This window comes from Prunus dulcis, chromosome 8 (genome assembly GCF_902201215.1).
Source record: "Prunus dulcis chromosome 8, ALMONDv2, whole genome shotgun sequence".
Lineage (NCBI taxonomy): Eukaryota > Viridiplantae > Streptophyta > Magnoliopsida > Rosales > Rosaceae > Prunus > Prunus dulcis.
In genome coordinates this window covers 20,308,522-20,327,952 of record NC_047657.1, presented here as the reverse complement: position 1 = coordinate 20,327,952, position 19,431 = coordinate 20,308,522, and the positions used below count along the sequence as shown (strand labels likewise).

The 19,431-nt window shown below is 38.0% G+C and overlaps 5 protein-coding genes across 8 annotated transcripts; 2 read left to right on the top strand and 3 right to left on the bottom strand.

Moving 5' to 3' along the window:
- Positions 1-772: 772 nt before the first annotated feature.
- On the bottom strand, positions 773-4,785 carry LOC117636661 (dnaJ protein ERDJ3B). The gene is made up of 9 exons (XM_034371274.1): positions 4,238-4,785; positions 3,999-4,137; positions 3,576-3,687; positions 2,659-2,775; positions 2,263-2,349; positions 1,869-1,928; positions 1,701-1,778; positions 1,432-1,503; positions 773-1,240 (listed from the first exon to the last, which is right to left on the bottom strand). Exons 1-9 carry the CDS (start codon positions 4,464-4,466, stop codon positions 1,082-1,084), a joined length of 1,053 nt encoding a protein of 350 aa, XP_034227165.1. The 5' UTR covers positions 4,467-4,785; the 3' UTR covers positions 773-1,081.
- Positions 4,786-5,475: 690 nt separating this feature from the next.
- LOC117636664 (ADP-ribosylation factor-like protein 2) lies at positions 5,476-7,642 on the bottom strand. The gene is made up of 5 exons (XM_034371281.1): positions 7,409-7,642; positions 7,194-7,304; positions 6,710-6,872; positions 6,158-6,238; positions 5,476-5,811 (listed from the first exon to the last, which is right to left on the bottom strand). Exons 1-5 carry the CDS (start codon positions 7,492-7,494, stop codon positions 5,674-5,676), a joined length of 579 nt encoding a protein of 192 aa, XP_034227172.1. The 5' UTR covers positions 7,495-7,642; the 3' UTR covers positions 5,476-5,673.
- A 1,542-nt stretch (positions 7,643-9,184) lies between these two features.
- LOC117636660 (transcription factor MYB29) lies at positions 9,185-12,462 on the top strand. The gene is made up of 3 exons (XM_034371273.1): positions 9,185-9,317; positions 9,545-9,674; positions 11,052-12,462. The coding sequence occupies exons 1-3, from the start codon at positions 9,185-9,187 to the stop codon at positions 12,382-12,384; spliced, it is 1,596 nt and encodes a 531-aa protein (XP_034227164.1). The 3' UTR covers positions 12,385-12,462.
- A 945-nt stretch (positions 12,463-13,407) lies between these two features.
- On the top strand, positions 13,408-16,105 carry LOC117636662. 4 transcript variants are annotated; one of them, XM_034371278.1, is made up of 6 exons: positions 13,408-13,604; positions 13,682-13,721; positions 14,190-14,370; positions 14,546-14,627; positions 14,955-15,135; positions 15,614-16,105. In XM_034371278.1, the coding sequence occupies exons 1-6, from the start codon at positions 13,559-13,561 to the stop codon at positions 15,870-15,872; spliced, it is 789 nt and encodes a 262-aa protein (XP_034227169.1). In that variant the 5' UTR covers positions 13,408-13,558; the 3' UTR covers positions 15,873-16,105. The 4 variants fall into 4 exon arrangements, with proteins under 4 accessions (XP_034227169.1, XP_034227166.1, XP_034227170.1 ...); XM_034371275.1 differs by having other exon boundaries at positions 13,410-13,604; positions 14,883-15,135; XM_034371279.1 differs by having other exon boundaries at positions 13,411-13,604; positions 14,549-14,627.
- A 101-nt stretch (positions 16,106-16,206) lies between these two features.
- On the bottom strand, positions 16,207-19,185 carry LOC117636663. Its single transcript, XM_034371280.1, has 3 exons — positions 18,771-19,185; positions 18,211-18,308; positions 16,207-17,079 (listed from the first exon to the last, which is right to left on the bottom strand). Exons 1-3 carry the CDS (start codon positions 18,951-18,953, stop codon positions 16,512-16,514), a joined length of 849 nt encoding a protein of 282 aa, XP_034227171.1. The 5' UTR covers positions 18,954-19,185; the 3' UTR covers positions 16,207-16,511.
- Positions 19,186-19,431: the final 246 nt, after the last annotated feature.

Below are 19,431 nucleotides of genomic sequence, written 5' to 3'. Positions count from 1 at the left end.
ACTTGTGGTCTGAGGAGGACAGTTAACAAGAAGATTAAGCAACAATGCATTATGCATGCATGATGCATGCCCTTTCCAAGGAGAGAAACTCTCATGTAATGGGAATAACACTTTTTGTTATTTTCGATTAATAACGCAATGACACATAGAATAATTTTTCCACATATCATTATATTATTAGTCGGAAATTGCCATTACATGTAAGTCTTTTGGGAGATTCACTATTATACCCAATATGGGGGCCCAAATTATAAAAATACCCTATATAAAATGGACTTTAGAAACACACCCAAAGCTCATTTACAACATAACAAAAAAGCTTTTACAAAAAAGCTTTTAACTTCTTATAAATTACAAAACTGCTATCAATTTCTTAAAACAAGCCCAACCCCAAAAACTCATAAAAATACCCAAAGCACTCAATAGGGCATCAAAGTAATTTAATAATCAATATTAAATTCAATAAGGCTAACTATCATTTTTTGGGTTTTTTTTTGGGTTTGTTTATAGGAATTCAATTGTGTAGGGTTTATTTATAATATTAGTGCTAGAAATGGGTATATCACTAAATATCTCAAGTTTTTTTCCTCCCGCAAGGGCCAAGGGGGACGAACCATTGACCTATTCTTATTGTCACGATCCAAAACAACGTCCCTTCTTCACTTGCAGCTTCCTTTTTAGGTGGGGAGCTGAGAAATATAATAATATATAAGGTAGCCCTCAAATTTCTAAAAATAAAGTTCACTTAGCGGTGCCTAAAGCGGGTGGAAGGTAGGCAGGAAGGCAGTTGGATTGGATTTAAATGCAGCAGCTAAACTCAAAAACTGTAACAAAGATGGGGAAAATATTACAACTACAACAAAAAGATGATGATGATCGTAAAATGTTTTTACTCGTTTCACTTCACTAAACTCGGGCTCAGCAGGGGCTCAGGGCTCAAAAAGAAGTAGCAGCTCGGGCCTCCTTAAATTTTCTTAACTTTCTGTACTGAAGATCTCATCATCACGCTACAATTAAAACATATCTCAATTGAACTAACAAAAATATATATATATCCTCCTATAGGCTGCCTATACGGTACCTAACCAAGAACAGCCTTGATCTTTGTCTTCTGCTCCTCTGTTAGTGACGTGGGGAATAGAACCTCAAATGTTACGTACAGATCTCCTTTCTTGTTGCTGAAATGCAAAGGCATCCCTTCCCCTTTGAATTTTCTCACTTCCTTGGGCCTTGTAATTCCCTGCGCCATGCCATCGTTATCAACCAACACAATAATATGTATGTCACCTCAACTTGTATCTTTTTCCCCATTCAAACTCAAACATATATATATATATACACACACACATATAAACGAGAAAGAAACACAATGTCCTTTCCGTGACAATATTTAAGCTATAGCCTATTAGGTAGGAAGTAAATGCTGCTGACCTTTGAGCCAATGTCCACCAAATGATCATCAAGGTGCTTGATGGTCTTCTCAAAGCCCACAAGAGCTTGAACCTGTATACAATAAAGGTCCAAGAAATTAAATCTACATGGAACCAAAAACGTAATTTTACAAAGGACAAGGTCAACTGGAAGAACTTATAAGCCCAATTATGCTAGCTGGAACCTTTTTTGCATCCAAAAATTGATGCCAGATGTACTAAATACTAATAAGAACAATAACCTAACCCAGAAATTAATCCAAGTCATACCAGTGTGATAGTGATGGTTGTGTGTAAGTCATTGCCTTCCCTTCTGAATCGGTCATGAGGTGCTGTGTGGATACGGAACTGCAAAAGCAATGTAGTTAGTTATTTTCAGAACATGGCACATGGATATTTCAATTTACTAAACCAAGGTGGCAAGGTCAAAGAACTAACTTTTAAGTCTCCAGCTTCTCCATCAATTATGGGCTCACCATCTTCATAGAAAACCACCTCCTGTTTAAAAGCATAATTTTTTTCTCATTCTAATCAGAACAAATTATACTCATCACAGCAAATGTTTTTCAATTCTACAAATATGGACAGAACACAGTATCATTCAAGATATTTCAAGAAAGCTACTACTCAGAACAGCATATATTTCAAAAGATTCAGAATAATGCTCTAAAATCTGGTATTAAAAGGAATTGAAATTTAAAACACCAACATATAACAATACATATGAGAGGATGCATGGAAACACAGGGACAAGATAATCAACTGACATAAACAAATTCACAGAAAAATAAACTCTAAGGCTTGCAAAGGGAAATGAAGAACAAAAGCTTACTTGCCCATCTTGCATCCCTTTCTCAATATCAACAGTGATGAAATATCCCTCCCTTTCATATTTGACATTGGCACATTGTTCACAGACCTGTAAGAGCCATAATAAAGTATGTTAGAAAGGTAGTAGCATAACCAGTCAAAGTAATTGTTAATGCGACAGAAAAAGAAATTAGTCTATGCAAACTAGATGGACATGCTTGTGAATGCAGCCTACAAACAATAATGAAGGACTACAAACGGCTTTTTTCAGAGGCAACAGATGTGTTGCCAATAATGGAACAACATTTTCCTATGCAGCCTAAAGAAATTATCATCCTCTCAAAAGTTGTTTTTCCCTAATAAGAAATAAATGAAGTTGGAAGAATTTGTTGGAAGAAATGTTTGTTGAAGCACATACCTCTTCTGTCATCTGTTGGAACATCCCTGGACCGATTTGTCTGTGATAGACCTCATTTCTACAATTACAACGTCTCTTGCCTGGTGCTGGCTTTAAAATGTTCTTCTCCCTCCAAACCTGATAAACATCATGTACAAAGTCACACATAAATGAAAAGATCAACCAGCTTACAGGCTTGGAAAGATGATTTCTCTTGCATGTAGTAAACATAGCAGAAAGATGTCTGAACAAACACAAAGAAAATCAGATCATATCGCAGTGAGGGATGGAGAGAGAGAGAGAGAGAGAGAGAGTGTGTGTGTGTGTGTGTGTGTGTGTGTGTGTGTGTACAGAAACACAAAAAAAAAACTTATGATATCATGCTATTGGTGATCACTAAAATTTCAATGATTTTCAGTATAACCTTTTCAGGCAAGGTTGATATGCTTATTGCCCATAATATAAAGGCCATGTACAAAGTCACACATAAATGAAAAGATCAACCAGCTCACAGGCTTGGAAAGATGATTTCTCTAGCATGTAATAAACATAGCAGAAAGATGTCAGAACAAACACAAAGAAATCAGATCATATCACAGAGAGAGAGAGAGAGAGAGAGAGAGAGAGAGTGTGTGTGTGTGTGTGTGTGTGTGTGTGTGTGTGTGTGTGTGTACAGAAACACAAAAAGAAACTTATGATGTCATGCTCTTGGCGATCACTAAAACTTCAATGATTTTCAATATAACCTCCTCAGGCAAGGTTGATATGCTTATTGCCCATAATTCGGATTGTTCAAACGAGGTAAGAGAAAGTGTAGTATATGATGACATTTTAAAATTGCATAGGTGAACAACTTCATATCTTTCACATCGCATGAGGAATATTTAATATCAGATTCTGGAAGCCATGCATATTCATAATTGAGACATGAATCTTACATTCAATGAGCCTCCCAGGTAGAGGTCTTCCAATGTTGCATCCAATTCTACAACTACATCATCACCCTTGACGATTTTCTCTTCGTCTTCCATGGAGCGACCACCAAAAAAACTAAAGAAACCTTGAAGTTGTTAAAAAGTAAAACAAAAAGAACTGAGATGTCCTCAAAATTACAAAGTGAGCTGAGCTACTATACAAATATGCAATTAGAGCTGCCTTACTTTTAAGTCTGTAATTAAACTCGCTCATAGTTCTTAGTCCATAGTCCATATTAATAAAGAAAAGAGACATTAAATCTGAAAATTCTAGATTTAAAGTTTTGAACTGATATTGCTGATATGAGGAATTATATGGGTGTATTGTAATTCAAATATCTGATTAAAGCAGAAGAAGAGGGGAATGAGGAAGGAAAGGAAACATACTCGGCAAAGATGTCATTGATGTTCATTCCCATTCCACCACCGCCACCTCTGCCTCCACTAGCGGCATGCTGTTTCAGCCCCTCTTCTCCATACCTATCGTATATGCTCCTCTTCTCGCTGTCCGAAAGCACCTCGTAGGCTAATTATTTTCAAAAGAAGAAAAGACGAGGAAATCAATAACGAGTGAAGAATGGAAGAGAAATTTGGAGGAGGAGAAATAGAAGTAAGTAAGGAAGCACCATTGTTGATGTCGGCGAATTTTTTATTAGCCTCTTCATTGCCTTGGTTCTTATCAGGATGGTACTTGAGGGCGAGCTTTCGGTAAGCCCTCTTGATCTGCTCGTCGGAGGCTCCCTTGGGGACTTGGAGTATCTCATAATAGCTCTTCCCTGCAATGGCGGCGAACGTATAGCAGAGAGCGCACAACACCAGCAACAGGAAAATAAGCTTGGTTCTCTGATGCGCCATTGCAAGATCTGATTTTGGCGCTCAAATCAACTGGATCTCCAATTAATTAATTTATGAACGAATTTACGGCGACTGCTAATTCTAGGAAACAAATTAAACTCTAGGTCTGTCGTCGTCGTCAGTCAGTCGGCCCCCTCTCGTCCTGAGACCTGGGCAGGCATGGATGGATGGATCAAGGTTGAGTTCGTTTGTTGGTTTACTTAATTGATATAATCTATCCAACACAACAACAACACAGGCAACAGGTAACAGAAAGGAAAGGAGGACACTCACACACTCCCTATCGCTCGCTCACTTCGTCAATTCAATTGTCTTGTGTTGTGTAAGTCAAGTCGTTGCTTCCATTTGCATTTTGCAACGTGTTTTCCTCCAAATTGGCCAATCACCGTTAGCGAATTGTTGTTCTAGCCAATTAGTGTCCGCCACGTCCTCTACGCTTTCCTGGAACCGGACTGGAGGCCGTGACGAGGAGAGGGGCAATTATATAATTTTACATAAAATAATCCCTGGGATGGGTTGGGCTTGGGAAGATCTAATGTGATTGGACAAGCCCAAACCACGTCGGGCTGAGTGGACCAGTTAAGTTACTTTGTTTCTGATATTCTCCCAGTTAAAGCTCTATCTCTTAATCATTTGATCAAATTGATTAGCTACCTATTGGATCAAATTAATTAGTTTGATCCAACGGTTAGAGATAGGACCTTATCTGAGGCCCTTCACCATAGAATGACTCCATGTGAAAGAGTAAAGTAGCATAATTTAGCTTTTATGAACAAATCAAAGCCCACATGAAATTGGGCTGGGCTGGGCCTAGGAATTACGAAGCCAGGGTTACGCAGATATCATGAGGATGGAGTGGTTGTGGCCCCTGGGCACCAGTAGCAGCAGTAAACAAGGAACAAAACGAGGACAAGATGAGGAAGTTTGTAAACAAGGTCTTTTGCTTGAGACGAACCAAAAGTGGGTAATCTTCTACCATGTATGAATGATTGTAGGAAAAGAAAGAGAGTGCTAGTGTATTTTTAAAATATTTGATTATCTACACAAGGCTACAACTACAACGATGCATTTTCCCTCACTTTTAACAGCAAAGTTTGCTTCAAACTCTGAAAGTTCCATTCAGCTTTCCATAAATACCAAGATAACTGTCCACCTCAATGAAAAATCACTCAAAACACAACCAAAAATAAAATACTCAAGATAGGCATTAGTCCAACACATAGATCCGAGAGGCAATATCTTGGACCAACCAATCAAATCCCTCAAGCAGTCCATCTCCCGTGTATGCACTGCAGCCAACAATTTCCCAATGCCGAGTTTTATCCATCGCCTCCAAGTTCAAAACCTAGACAGAAGTATAATACATAACTGTTTCAGAAACTCAGAATTTTTAAGGCAACGCTCATCTTCATCTGTATATAAATTGTTCCGACCATGTACCAAAACTCCTTGAAATATTTCACATAACATTGTTGCGTATAAACTCCACGGACATGATGAGTAAAACCCATGCCGTTGTTGCATTTGTCATCCAGACAATAAGACAAGTGAATAAACAATCTAAAGCAACATAACAAGACAACGAATAAAGCTGTCTATGGGCAATGGGTAATCAAAGAATGCAAAACAAAACCAGGGCTACATTCACAAATTAATCCTACGTGTATATACATGCTGACCTAGAGCCTTACCTTAGCAATTTCTTCTGGAGTAAGAACACCTTTTATGTCCTGTTTATTTGCTAGTATCAATAAGGATGATCCAGATAGCCTCTGTCATATCATCAAAACAAGTCAGCTTCTTTAGAACATTTGACCAAAATAATGGTCATAACTCACAAGCGCAAGGAAAACTCCTCAAAGCATTTCCTAGGTCTTATCATGTGGATATTCGTTTCAGGATTCCAGACCAGCAACATTATAAGTTATTTAAGAGGATGTGATTGCTTATCTAAAATTTCAAGTGATGCATCTCAAATACATAATTAATCAGTTCACAGCCAGCAAAAGTTAAAACAGTTATACACTCATACAAGACTCGAGAAAATGCAGCATGAGTTGATACACTCAGAACATGCTCACATACTAGATGGATATCCTAATAGTTGTAACTACAGATGAGCACATAAATCGTATCGTACATTAAAGGAGGTATAAGAATAACGAGAAATCCAAATGCGTTATTTTACACTAGGTAAAAAAACAAAAAGAGCGAGTGTATAATGAAGTAATAAGCGAATAAACCTCTTCCTTCAAAAGATTATCAAGTTCCATTTTGCAGTCATCCAACCTTCTAAGATCTGAACTGTCAACTACCCATACCAGACCATCAGTTTGCTCAAAATAGTTTCTCCAGTAAGATCTTATTGTTTTCTGTCCCCCAACATCCCATATATTAAGGGTATACCTGCCAAGATCAAATTACAAGCATTTCAAGTTTCCATATCATAATAAACAAAGTATGAAACTTCAAAACCGCATTGGTGCCAGAGTTTTTTATGGTCTAAAAACGAATCAATGAAATAAACAGTTGTCAATAATCTGGGAAAACAACCCCCAAATTGAGAAAATAAACACCCAATCTCCTTAATAAGAGCCCCAAGCATTCCAACTCTCTCTATATATGATTAACCCACAAACTATTTTCATAACAACACTTTGGTACAAACAAATACAAATGTTTTTATAAAAAAAAATCATGATTTGGGGTTAAACGTAGTTCACTTACTTTTGGTAAGTGATGGTCTTGATGTTGAAGCCGAGTGTGGGACTGACAACGCTGGTGTCCTCTCCATTAATCCTGAGAACAATGGTAGTCTTGCCAGAATTGTCAAGCCCACTTCACAAACAAAACAAAACAAACAAACGAACGAAGGATTACTTAATTCTCATATCATACGACTGAACATAAGGCAAGAGAGGGAGAGATGAAGTTTCACTTACACCATGAGTATACGAATTTCTTTTTCCTTCCTTTTAATTTTTCGAATGATGCTGAGAAGCCCCATTTGTTCCCTCCCAAAAAGCATCAGATTGAGCTTCTCCCCAATACAACTTCAGATGATTCGATGAAAATCAGGATTGAGGATTGTAATTTGTAAATCAGGGCTCTTAATTTTAAAGACAATTGAATTGACAACCAGGGTAAAATGGCAGTACAAATTTATGGCCTGTCTTGTTGTTTTGCTGGCGGTTTTTGCGCCTTTTAATGAAGTATTTTCCGACCCCAAAAAAAAAAACAAACAAACTACAAGTTAGCTCAGCTCAGGGCCATACTCAACCTCCAATCTAAAAGACTCCAGGATCCAAAGCAGCCCGGTCTTCCATGAATTGGGCCTGGCCCTCACTTGGTTATTTCTTTAACTTCTCTCTCTTTTAATAGCTGTTTTTAAAAAAACCAAAAAAAAAAAACATCGTTTCGCAGTTGGATACGTGATTTTGTCCAGTAAAATGAGGTGCTTGATTGAATTGAAAGAGATTGTTATCATGAGCATGAGTAAATAATAAATATATAGTTGACAAAATTATAAAATTGTACGTGGACACTGTACGTACTTTTTATGAAACGAGCAATAAGTGATTAAGCTTTAGCCTTAAAAAAGAAAAAAGAGATCAAACCGAGGCCAACTACAGTTATGATGTAGTTGGGGATGGATGGATCATGGATGGGCCAAGTTATTAACATGTTGCATTGCATATATCTATCTATCTATAACTTGTTCAGATATTAATCACAGTGGTAAGTTGGTAACTCTAAATCTTAAGCTATGCTTAAGCAGCAATTCATCTGCTGCAAATTGTATGAAATGATGACTGGAAATTATATATACCAAATCTCAAGTCCTCCAACAAATTAGAGGAAATCATTATAATGTACGATCCATGTTTAAATATTGTAGGCTTCTTTTTGCTTTTAGTGATAATATTGTATTGTTCCGGGAAAAAAAGAAGAAGAGAGACTAAATTAATTAAAATAGTAGTTTTATTTATTTTGATATGAATATAACAAGAGGTATTAATGAAGTTTTTGATTGTTGAGGAGGAAGAGATGCTGTACGTAATTTACCATCAATAATCAATATTGTGTGTGCCTGCCTTTGTTAGTTTGTTGGTATGGTAATGGTAGTTCTGCTGCAGAGCAGATTGAATCGAACAGTAGACATAGGGGGGAAGGGGGTAGATGAGATAATAAATGATTTTGAGCGAGCTATAGGTATACTAAAAACAAATGTTGTACGTAATTGTATTATGTATAGAGGACACAGGAGGACAGGACACATTCGATGATGACATTTGGAACAGTAAAAAGGGCAAAGGAAGGAAGGGAGCATCTCTCTCTCTCTCTCTCTCTCTCTCTCCAAGAGGGAGGCGCATCGCGTCAACGTGGGAGGATGCGAGCCCCGTTACGAGGCTGTCGACAGAGGAGCAGCCACGAATGCAAAATGGAGAAGTAGCCGTCGTGGCACAATCTGGCACCACACCTCTATCTCCATCAATATTCAATGAAAAGCGATCCCCACGGACCCACCCGGCCTCATACTCACATACTCACATACTCACATACTCACTTGTGTTTTTGAGGACACTATATCATACTTTCATTTGGTCAACTCAACTCAACTCAACTCAACCCAACTCATTTCCACAGCATCCAGCCAGCCAGCCAGCCAGCGAGCTACTTGTCTCGCGAGAGAGAGATAGAGAAAGAGAGAGTTGGAAATGGGGAGGGCTCCATGCTGTGACAAGATTGGGCTGAAGAAGGGGAGGTGGACAGCAGAGGAGGATCAAATCTTAATCAACTATATCCAGACCAATGGGGAAGGCTCCTGGAGGTCATTACCCAAGAATGCAGGTACATATATATATCTATCTTTCAAAAATATTTACACACTAGAACTTGTGGATGTGGTGGTGGTGGTGGTGGTGCTACTGAATCTCAGTCATCCAGAATCTTGTTTTGTTCTTCTTCTTACGCTTTACATTGGTCATTCATTGGCTAAGCTTATAAATTGCTTTTGTCATATGTATGCATATATTACGATGACGAGTTACTTACTGATACTGTGATTCTGATTGAAGGGTTACTGCGGTGTGGTAAAAGTTGCAGACTAAGATGGATTAATTATTTGAGAGCCGACTTGAAGAGGGGAAATATATCTGCCCAAGAGGAAGATATCATCATCAAATTGCATGCTTCTCTGGGAAATAGGTGAGTTGATTACAAGTCTCCTCCACCTCCTTACTTGATAATACTTACTAACTACTTCTTCTTATGAAGTTATGATAAATTGATAATTTTCTCACTCATTAATTACCAAATAAATAACAACCGCAAACACCAGAACCAAAGCCAAAACCAAAACCACCTGCAAAAATCAAATCAAATCAAAGGACAGGTGAATTAGACGGATCAACTTTTTGAAATGTCAACTTTTTTTCTTTTCGTTGCAGCGCAGCTGCTTGCCCTTTGCTCTTTTGTTTTCTATCTGTCCCTGTCAAGTAAGTAAATTTGCTTGTTTTTTTAGTTGGAACTTGGGAAGAAACTAGGTCACCCATCCCTTTTTAAAGAAAAAACACAAGGAGCTAGATCACCGTCAATGGGTGAGCCAAGACTTTGATTTGATTGCTTTTTGAGGGAGACATTCGGTAGTCGGTATATAGAACTGATCACGTGTAATCTATTTCACCATGAAAAACAAACATATTTTTGTCAGACCTTTTTTAAAAAATAATAAATTACTTGTTATCAGATTTAATACAGAAATTCATTCCTAGTTTCTTATGAACAAAGTCCAAAATATCGATGGTATCGAAAATATCGATAGTTCAAAAATAGGGAAATTTTTATGAAAATATCGGAATATTATTGATATCGATAAAAATTGAATAAAAACCACGAAAATTGTAAGAAAAACTTGAAATTTTTTATTGAAATTTTGGAGGATGTTTATTCAGTCAATTATCTATTAAGTTATCATAAAAAATTGAAAGGAAATGCATTATATGATGGGTTAACTAATTTAAGTTGATTATATAGCGAGCAGACAAACATGTGAGTGTAGAAAATATGTAATAATTAATGAAGAAGATTAAACACATCATAATCATTTATATATTACAATTTACTATAATATTTTACACTTTATACATTGTATGGTAAGATATATGAGTGACTTATTACCACACATAGTTTTTATAAGGATCAAAATTTTCACTATCTTCATCATCTCTATGTGTAGAAGAGTAAGGGTATTGTGAAGAGTAGTCATTAAATGATAAACCCCCAAAATAATTTTGCATGTAATTGTTCAAAACAAAATAATATAAATATACATATTTTAGCATATTATAACAAAAACATAAGCAACATGATGGTTAAAGCGTTGGAACAGTGAAATGGCAAGGGTTTGAATCTCCTTTGTGGTTAAATATCAGCAGTTTGGAAATGAAATGTTGTCTTGTCTTCAATTATTAATGACACACTCGAAGTTCCTCTCCATCAGTAGTGTAGTGGTTGTGTGGGGGTGTGGTAGAAGCGTAGTAGATGTTTAATTAATGGATTAAAGTGATAAATATGATTACGCAGGTGGTCCTTGATAGCAAGTCAATTACCAGGAAGAACGGATAATGAAATCAAGAACTACTGGAACTCTCATTTGAGTAGGAAAATTGACACCTTCAGAAGGCCTACTACTACTAGTGATCAAATGAGTAGCCTACCAGCAGCTGCTAGTAATAAGATTCCTTCCAAGCGAAGAGGCGGTAGAACCAGTCGCTGGGCCATGAAGAAGAGCAAAACATACACCACTACTCATTCTACTAATTATACCCAACGTCACAACAAGGGACAGAAGGACATTACAAATATTGCTGCTGATGATGATAAGGCGATTGCCCTGGAGACGAAGAAGTCCTTGCCTGGGCCTAATGATAATATTGATACCATGCACCACGATTACATGGTATTAATGACTGACCCAGCTGCTGATGACCATGATCATCATCCTCATCACTTGGACGACTGCAGGGTCGACAACCTTGTTAATCATGATCATGATCATCAGCAGCAGGAGGAAGCAGGAGGACTAGCAATGCCAGCGGTCCTCATGAGCTCAACTACTACTACTACTATTACTGAGGAGGAGGAGGAGGAGGAGGTGGTGGAGGTGGAGAAGAAGGAGACTCGTGATCATGATGGGCTATGTCCTGTCAATATTGATCAGTGTCAGAAGGAAAGTCACGAAATGCTTTTAGGACCACATCCACATAACGACGAGAACAAGGACGATGACTTGGATGAATCTGGCGGCATTGAATTTGATGGTGGGTTGTTGGGTACATTTAATGAATTGATTGACAATGTTGAGTTACTGCAGAAGGATCCAAATTCAAATGGGGTTTTGACTTTAAGTGACCATCAACATGATCATGCCATGGGCGTTACTCATGAGGTAGATCAGGTAGAGACTACCACTACTTGTGGTCATTTGAGCTCGTCATCAAACGAACAAGTATGCTTTTCTTCAATAATGTCAATGACTGCTACTTCAAGTAGTTCAGCTTCAGCAGCTGCTGGTAGTTATTATTTTGATATGGAGGATGGTCAAGCTGCTGCTGCTGCAAATGGAAATGATCGTGATCATAACAATCATATATTATGGGATTGGGAGAGTGTTGTCGAAGCAGGGCATGAGTTATGGGATCATGATGATGATAAAGAAAATATGCTTTCTTGGTTGTGGGAGGAGGGTACTTGTTCTTCTTCTACTACTAGTAATACTACTGCTGCTGCTGCTGCTTCTACCATTGATCGTCATCTTAACTGGGAAGGAGACACTACCACTGATGATACATCGATGATGAGAAAGGCCGTGGACCCTGACAAACAAAATGCGATGGTGGCTTGGCTTCTGTCTTGAAATTCATTTACTTGTTATATATTGTATCGCCCCTTTTCTTCATTTTGTTCATTTCATTTCGTGATAGACGTACGTTGAAAGTTAATACACTCCTAGGTAGTTAGTTTAGTTTATACTTATTAATTACTCGTTTTCTTTTTTCAATTAATGTTTGCACAAATGGCAACTGAAATCTTTAAGTTTTGTATAATTGCCATCTAGATTGGATTACAATAATGTTATTTAGACACATTTAATCGACAACATTAGCTTACTACTTGATGTGATAGCTAAGCTAATGTGGGTATGCCACCTCAATTAATGAAAGATGACATGGATTTTTTTCCTTATTTCTCTTTTAAAATAATAATATTTTATAATAAAATATTCTTCCAAAAGAGAAGCACGAGAACCACTACTCTCCACCGTCCGGCCCACTACCCTTCACCGTCACAACAACGCCTCCATCGCCCGTTCATTTCTAATGTGGTGTTGCAGACCTCTTCCATATTGGATAGTCTTATTCGATTTGGTTTGAATTCGAATTCCCAACTCCAAAATTGATAGGCTATAATACTTTCTCGGTTTTTTTTTTTTTTTGGAATTGAGTACCAAATTGTTTGTTTAAAACAATCAACAAGAATGTTGAGTATTTGTCCCACATTAAAAAATTAAGGGACTAAGCCGAGGTTTATAAGGAGTTGGACTACTCCCTTATAGCCAATTAATTTTAGGGTGGAACTTCAACTTCTTTCATGGTATCAGAGCAAGGCTTCACGTGTTGAGCCTAACTGCCACACGTGCTCTTACGTCACCCAATATGTGTTGTCCACGTATTAAGCTTAAAAATTCACCACACTTGTGAAGACGTGTTGAAAATATTTGTCTCACATTGAAAAGTTCAGGGACTAAACCTGGGTTAGCGGTTCTCTCTTGAGAACTGTTGAGCAACAAAGGATCGTGGACTTATTAGGGCCTCAAATGGCAAAGCCCAGTTTTAAGGAATTGGTTGGTGGAGAGACTCTGCGCGTGCTGAATGCTGAGATTGGGAATGGGCCGCTTCTACTGCACTAGTCTACATGTGCTAAAGACGACGTCGTGTTAGCAGAGCAGACTAACCTCTGAGCCGTGCTGTGCTGCTGCTGATAACCCGTTTAGCCTTGAGCCTGCGGCGGTCGGTTGTTGGCGGCGGGGGATGTTGAAGTTGAAATATATTGGCCTCCGAGCCTTCACTATCATTGGTCAGAAGACTCATAACCTAGTACTTACATCTGATTTCTGAGCATTCGCCTTGCTTTTCATTCTTTTCTTTCTCCAGGTGAACAACATAGCTTCATTTCATCCGCAGTCAAGCTCAGGTACTTACACTACCTCCTTCTTTTTCGAATTTTACCTCTGTTATCCAAGGTTTTCATATCAAAGGTATTTTTCCTTTAATTTCTTTTTTTTTTCTTTCAGAATTTATCTCTAAGCATAAGCGACAATGTGCATTTTTAATATCTATAATGATTGAGCAACTTTACATGTGTGGTAGACGACAGGTTTCCAATTTCTATCTAAGTGATTGAATTCAACTTTCTTAGAATTGTAGAGTGTAAACTTAAAGGGACTTTACTCCTTTTAGTTGAATTTCCTAGTTTCTTCACAAGCATTAGAATTAGAATACATCATCGCTTTTGAGTTTTGACGCTTCTTGCCAGTTTGTTCTCGTGTCTGTCAATGGTGTTATCAATTGCTGCTGAATTTGATTCGACTGCATTTTGTACTTTGGCAATTTCTGTTTGAAACTTTAGATTTATATTATTAACTTTCACTTTGGATGACAGATGCAATGCCAGGATAGATAACCCATTATCCGCGAGGGCTTTGTCTTGCATAACAACGTTTCCCCGGTCCTTTAATTCTTCACCTTCTGAAGATGATGATTACTCAGAATTGGGCTCCCCAGTGCCTAAAGCTCCAAGTAATCCTAGGAAGTTGATGACAGAGAAGCCTGAGCCTTATATGGTACGCTCACAATGTCCCAACTGCATACTCTGTGTTATCTCTGTGTATATTTTATTTAGGCTTGGGTTTTGTTAATTTGAACACATGTGCAATATAGTTACTACCTCTGCTTGGAGTTTCATGATTATTACTGAATTTAATCATAGTCATGTGTTCTTGAAATTGTCATTTGAAGCAGAAAACTAATCGTAAGAAAAAATCGTCTGGAAAGCCTTCAAAAAGCAGCATCAGCTCAAAAGATGTTTCCTCTGAACGGGGTAACTCTTCTCCAACTATTCATCTTAGCTTGATATCTGGAACAATTTTTCAGATCTATTCTTAACCACATGATGCCTCCGACCTATTACCATTGAGAACATACCTTCTGCAATCAACCTTCCCTGTTGACAGAGGTCTTTTCAGCTTTTACGAACATGTCACATGCTTTATCAGCTACTTTTGAACCCCAATCCCCACCTTCTTTTTCCATGGTTGCCTGATAATTAATTAATGTGCATGTTTCGAGAGCGTAGAATCAAGCAGGAGAGCAAGTTTGGATCTTGAGGTTAATACAAAATGCTTTGATCTTCCAATTCATCCACCAGATGACCAAGAGGAAGTTACCATTAGAATTACCAACATAAACTCGGAGACAAGTGATTCTGCAGTACACTCAATGTGCAAGTCCTGTGGTAGCTTAGCGGGGGTTGTGAGGACAAAAGCAGATGCAGTGGATGCGTTGTTTAGCGTGAAAGACAACATGGGCATACAAAGTTTAATTAGAAAGTAAGAAAATACTTGCATTTCATCATTCTAGATTGTGTTTGCATTGTCCCTTTATCAATAGCCATTGCATCGGCCACTTTTAATCTGCAAAGTACTAGAGACATATAGATACATACGACTACTGCATTGTGATGAACTGTTTTCGCTGTAATTTTTCTAGATACATATTTGCCTGTATATTTGGATGGGAGAGTGCATTACAGCATTTTTTAAAGTACTACATGCTGGACTAGATATCATCTTTTCTCTTGAACTTCCACCCAGAGAAATGTGAACTTTACCATAGAAATTGATTTGAGAGATTCAGGTTTTAGTGAACTAAAGAAAATGTAGTTGGTACCATATGGAGATGATGGTGGTGTCAATCATATGCCCCTGGGTTATTTTCTTTGCTTTTATATATATATATATATATGAAAATTGAATGAATAATATCGCATGTTTATTTGTGATTTCTTTTTGTAACTATGGTTGTCAGGTTGAATCAGATGGTCGTGAATGATCACAAATGGTCAGCTAACTTGCATTCAAGAGACTCCACCCCTGCAGTGACGAGCAAGCAAATCAATGCTAACTGCGATTTGGGACTGGATATAAGCCATCATCTGGGTGACCTAAGAAGCCAAATCAGTGTGAAGACAGTGTGCATAGAAGACTTGGAGTATCTGCATAATGCCTTGTTGCATCTTGAGGCTCAACCTGACAGAAGCAGTAGTATTCCTAACAGTGACAGCTGAGAAACTATACCATGGATAATGCACTACACAGTGGATATTAAGAGAATTATGAATAGATGCTGACTTTGGGTTTGGTTTATAATTTTTAGGATTGACTGGCCGCACGTTCTTGATATTTTGGATTATAAAGTTTAATGGAGTTTAATCATTGTAAGTATTTATGAGTCATTATTGTATGGACAAAATGGTTGCTTCTTTCGAAGGAGATATATAACCCCATTTTTGTTACTTCATCCGCCCACGCCTCTTTGCATTTGATTTAAAATTCAAGAACATCATGTTTTTTTTTTTTGGATCAAATAGATACTTCATTAGATAAACTTCAACAGTACAATCAAAGAAATGAAATCAGATTTGTAATTGACGATGTTAGGTTAACAATATCAAACAATTTACACGAATAATTTACAAAAATCTCAGGTGCGTTAGTTAAGCTGTCCGTAGCATAAGGGAAAGGACTAAGCAATGCAACTTCTTTTACATTTGACTGCAGAAAATGTACCAGACAGAACGCAATGAAAATCTGATTCATGCATGGCCTTTCTCTTCATATGCAACTATGATAAACCTAATAAATGCTCATCTTGCACTCAAGATTCTACAAATCAAGCAAGATCTCTCTGAACATCATTGAAGCACTTAATCTGCAGAATGATTTCCTTTCTCATCCATATCCAACATCCTGCATGACTTCTCTTGTTTAAAATCAGGCTCTGAGATACCCATAGAAGAACACTCTGCAATTGGATATTCCCTCTCATCAACTAAAGACTTCATATAGGGGCATGACCGCTCTTCAGCTTCAATGTTGGATACAGGCTCTTGCCCGGAGCTAAATGCCATGTCATCAGACGGTGGGGCAAATGGCTGTGTTCTCATCTGCACGGACCGTAAGAGTGCAGCCCTCCTCAAGTCAGCAGAGTGACAAATGTCACTAGGTGATGATGGGAATCGTCCTTCCGAATCAGAGCCTCGTTGACGAGGCTGCGAGCAGTTAAAATTAGTGACGGTGCAGCCATGTGAAGACTGTGAAGTACTTGAACAAGTGGAAGGAAACCCAGTAAGTGGTCTTTGGTACCTATATGGAGAGACCGGACTAGAGGGGACACTGTCAGGTTGGGAAGAGCAAGTATTTATGGGGTTCTCGCAAAATCGAGAGTCATCCGAGTCCTCTGACATGGGTGAATATTGTAACGACATCTCATCCCTGGAAACAAAAAGTTGTGAAAAATTAATGAAAAATCAGCATAATAAAGGAAGTAAAATTTTCTCTTTACTAGGAAGGAGCAAGATGGAGAAAGCAAAGCACACGATTATTAAGAGAACTCGTGTTTAAAGTGGAAACCAATGACTTGAGGGAAATGAGATAAGATTTGGTGAGGGGTCGCTCAAAATCATTGATGCTAGTGTCTTATATCTGGCTATATACTTCAAGCTGTCCACTTGTCTAGCAAATCTTACATTTAGATGAGTGAAGACAAAGAAAATTTTATGTGATTGCTACTATGTTCGCATGCCAAGAAATCTTCAAAGTATGTAGTTTCGGTTTGCAGCCATATCAAGTACGGTCTTTGGATTGAAGTTTTCCCCTCCAATTGTTCTGTAGCACTAAAACCTAAACCAAATTCACCCTTCTGGTTTTACCACCTAAGCAAAAGGCCCAAAGTAAACTGGCTTCAATATACTAAAAATATGATTACATTCTTGCAAGCGCTAGGTAATGTGAGTCTATCATAACAACATCCAATCGAAACTATACCATAAGATGGCCTATTCTGTTTGAGTCATATGATATCACCAACTTCAGGGAAAAAGATAAGAACAAAAGAAGAAAGAAATCAAAGAAAAGACAAAAGAAGATAGAAATATCAACTCTAATCTGCACCCCTTATGCAGCTTCAGTGAGTGCCACAATCTAAGAAACCATGACCCTTCAATGCCAAACGAATGAGGTATAGGCTTACAGACTTTGGCACAGCCCGCATATGGAAAAAAAAAGCACACAGTAAAGCCTCTCAGAAGGGCCAGGATTTATTAAAAAAAGAACCTGAATTTAAGTAAATGCAATAACACCAATCAAAACTAGGCAAGAAACTGAGTCATGAGACACGAGTCTGCTGACCAAAATGTGAAAATGTTTTAACAATAAATATTTGACAACCTACTACTCCCTCCAACTTAAACGTACAGTCTGAAGCAGAAAGTTATGATAAAAAAAAGTTGCATAATGAAAGAACGAGAATAAGCATAGTTATCTTATGTGGGACGGAGTAGTTTCCAAAACCAGATACAAGTAATTGACAGAAAAGTTTGATACAAGTGTTACATAAGAAATTACCTTGGATAAAACATGGTCTCAGACCTTGCTGGAGATTCCATGAGATTCTCAGGGAGTGGGTCTCCAACTGTCAGTCCATTCAAACTGGATGCCATAATCTGCACAAGAAACAAGTTGTGAGGGAAATGAAGGATCAAAGACTGATTATTCATATGCTTATAAGTTATATGTGAAGAGGAAAGTATGGCATGTGAAGCTGTGATGATTGAAAAGGGTAATAAGGAAATATCATCATGCCAGAAATGGTCTAGTAACTGTACATATTTTTGAAAACATTAATGAAAAAAAGAAGTTCCAAATGAAGAAAATTCCTTGAAAAAGACCCATGAATGAATCAGAGTCAGAGTCAGAAGCAGTAAATTTTCAAACTTGAAAAGAAAAAGAAAAGTCCTTCAAGTATGATTCCATCAAATAAATTATAAGAAGACAGACGACAAATGACAGACGACAGACGACAGACGACAGACGACGAAGAGGTTAAATAAAGCAAAGCACAAGCAAACATATGTACGGCAATGAAATCAAAATGATGAAATGATAAAGAATGAAGGAAAAGAAACCTCGCTGAGGTAACGCTTGTGCGAGTGGAAATTGTCGAGGTAAACCTCATCTTCAGGATCTCTGCCCCGCTTCCCAGATGGAGATGGAGATGATGATGCAGCGGAAGCTGCTGCTGCTGCTGCTGCTGCTGCTGATGATGATGAAGATTCTGTAGCTCCAGCTGAGTTCGATTCTGGACGCATTGGATTACTACTCTACCAAGTACCAAACCAACCTCCTCCCCCTCCAAGAATTCATGTCTAGCATTCTGTTCTTCTGTATGAGACTCGTATAAAGGGAGCACGAAACGACGTCGCCTATTTCCTTCACAAACCACAACAAAATTTTGGCATCCACTGGGCTACACAAGAAGACCGAAATGAATGAAGATCCAATGGGCTGGGCTACATACAAAAGAACGAGTTGATTGGATTTTTTTAAAATTTTTGACCCCCCAAAAAACCAAAAAAAGAAAAAGGCCACTCTAAAAAGCATATGCCCTTTCCTTTCCTCCAAAGCCGCTCCCTAATAAAAAGAAGATCCCTGTTGTGTTGTGTTGTGTGTGTTTTGGATGCTGGGAACTGGGATTATTCCTCCCTCACTTACTAATGCATCATTTTTAGATTAAAGCAACACCACGCAACAGAAGAAAGATGAGGTTTTTATGCAAACGGAATAAAT

Coding starts and splice junctions, on each gene's coding strand:
- LOC117636661 (XM_034371274.1), bottom strand. CDS start 4,466: ATGGCGCATCAGAGAACCAAGCTTATTTTCCTGTTGCTGGTGTTGTGC. Junction 4,138..4,237: donor ATTCGCCGACATCAACAATG/GTGCTTCCTTAC, acceptor GAAAATAATTAG/CCTACGAGGTGCTTTCGGAC. Junction 1,504..1,700: donor CAACCATCACTATCACACTG/GTATGACTTGGA, acceptor TATTGTATACAG/GTTCAAGCTCTTGTGGGCTT.
- LOC117636664 (XM_034371281.1), bottom strand. CDS start 7,494: ATGCTTTTTGGGAGGGAACAAATGGGGCTTCTCAGCATCATTCGAAAA. Junction 6,873..7,193: donor AAGACCATCACTTACCAAAA/GTAAGTGAACTA, acceptor TGATCTTGGCAG/GTATACCCTTAATATATGGG. Junction 6,239..6,709: donor ATAATCTTTTGAAGGAAGAG/GTTTATTCGCTT, acceptor ATGATATGACAG/AGGCTATCTGGATCATCCTT.
- LOC117636660 (XM_034371273.1), top strand. CDS start 9,185: ATGGGGAGGGCTCCATGCTGTGACAAGATTGGGCTGAAGAAGGGGAGG. Junction 9,318..9,544: donor GTCATTACCCAAGAATGCAG/GTACATATATAT, acceptor TTCTGATTGAAG/GGTTACTGCGGTGTGGTAAA. Junction 9,675..11,051: donor CATGCTTCTCTGGGAAATAG/GTGAGTTGATTA, acceptor ATGATTACGCAG/GTGGTCCTTGATAGCAAGTC.
- LOC117636662 (XM_034371275.1), top strand. CDS start 13,559: ATGTTGAAGTTGAAATATATTGGCCTCCGAGCCTTCACTATCATTG. Junction 13,605..13,681: donor CCGAGCCTTCACTATCATTG/GTCAGAAGACTC, acceptor TTCTTTCTCCAG/GTGAACAACATAGCTTCATT. Junction 14,371..14,545: donor AGAAGCCTGAGCCTTATATG/GTACGCTCACAA, acceptor TGTCATTTGAAG/CAGAAAACTAATCGTAAGAA.
- LOC117636663 (XM_034371280.1), bottom strand. CDS start 18,953: ATGCGTCCAGAATCGAACTCAGCTGGAGCTACAGAATCTTCATCATCA. Junction 18,309..18,770: donor ACAAGCGTTACCTCAGCGAG/GTTTCTTTTCCT, acceptor TTTCTTGTGCAG/ATTATGGCATCCAGTTTGAA. Junction 17,080..18,210: donor GAGACCATGTTTTATCCAAG/GTAATTTCTTAT, acceptor TTTTGTTTCCAG/GGATGAGATGTCGTTACAAT.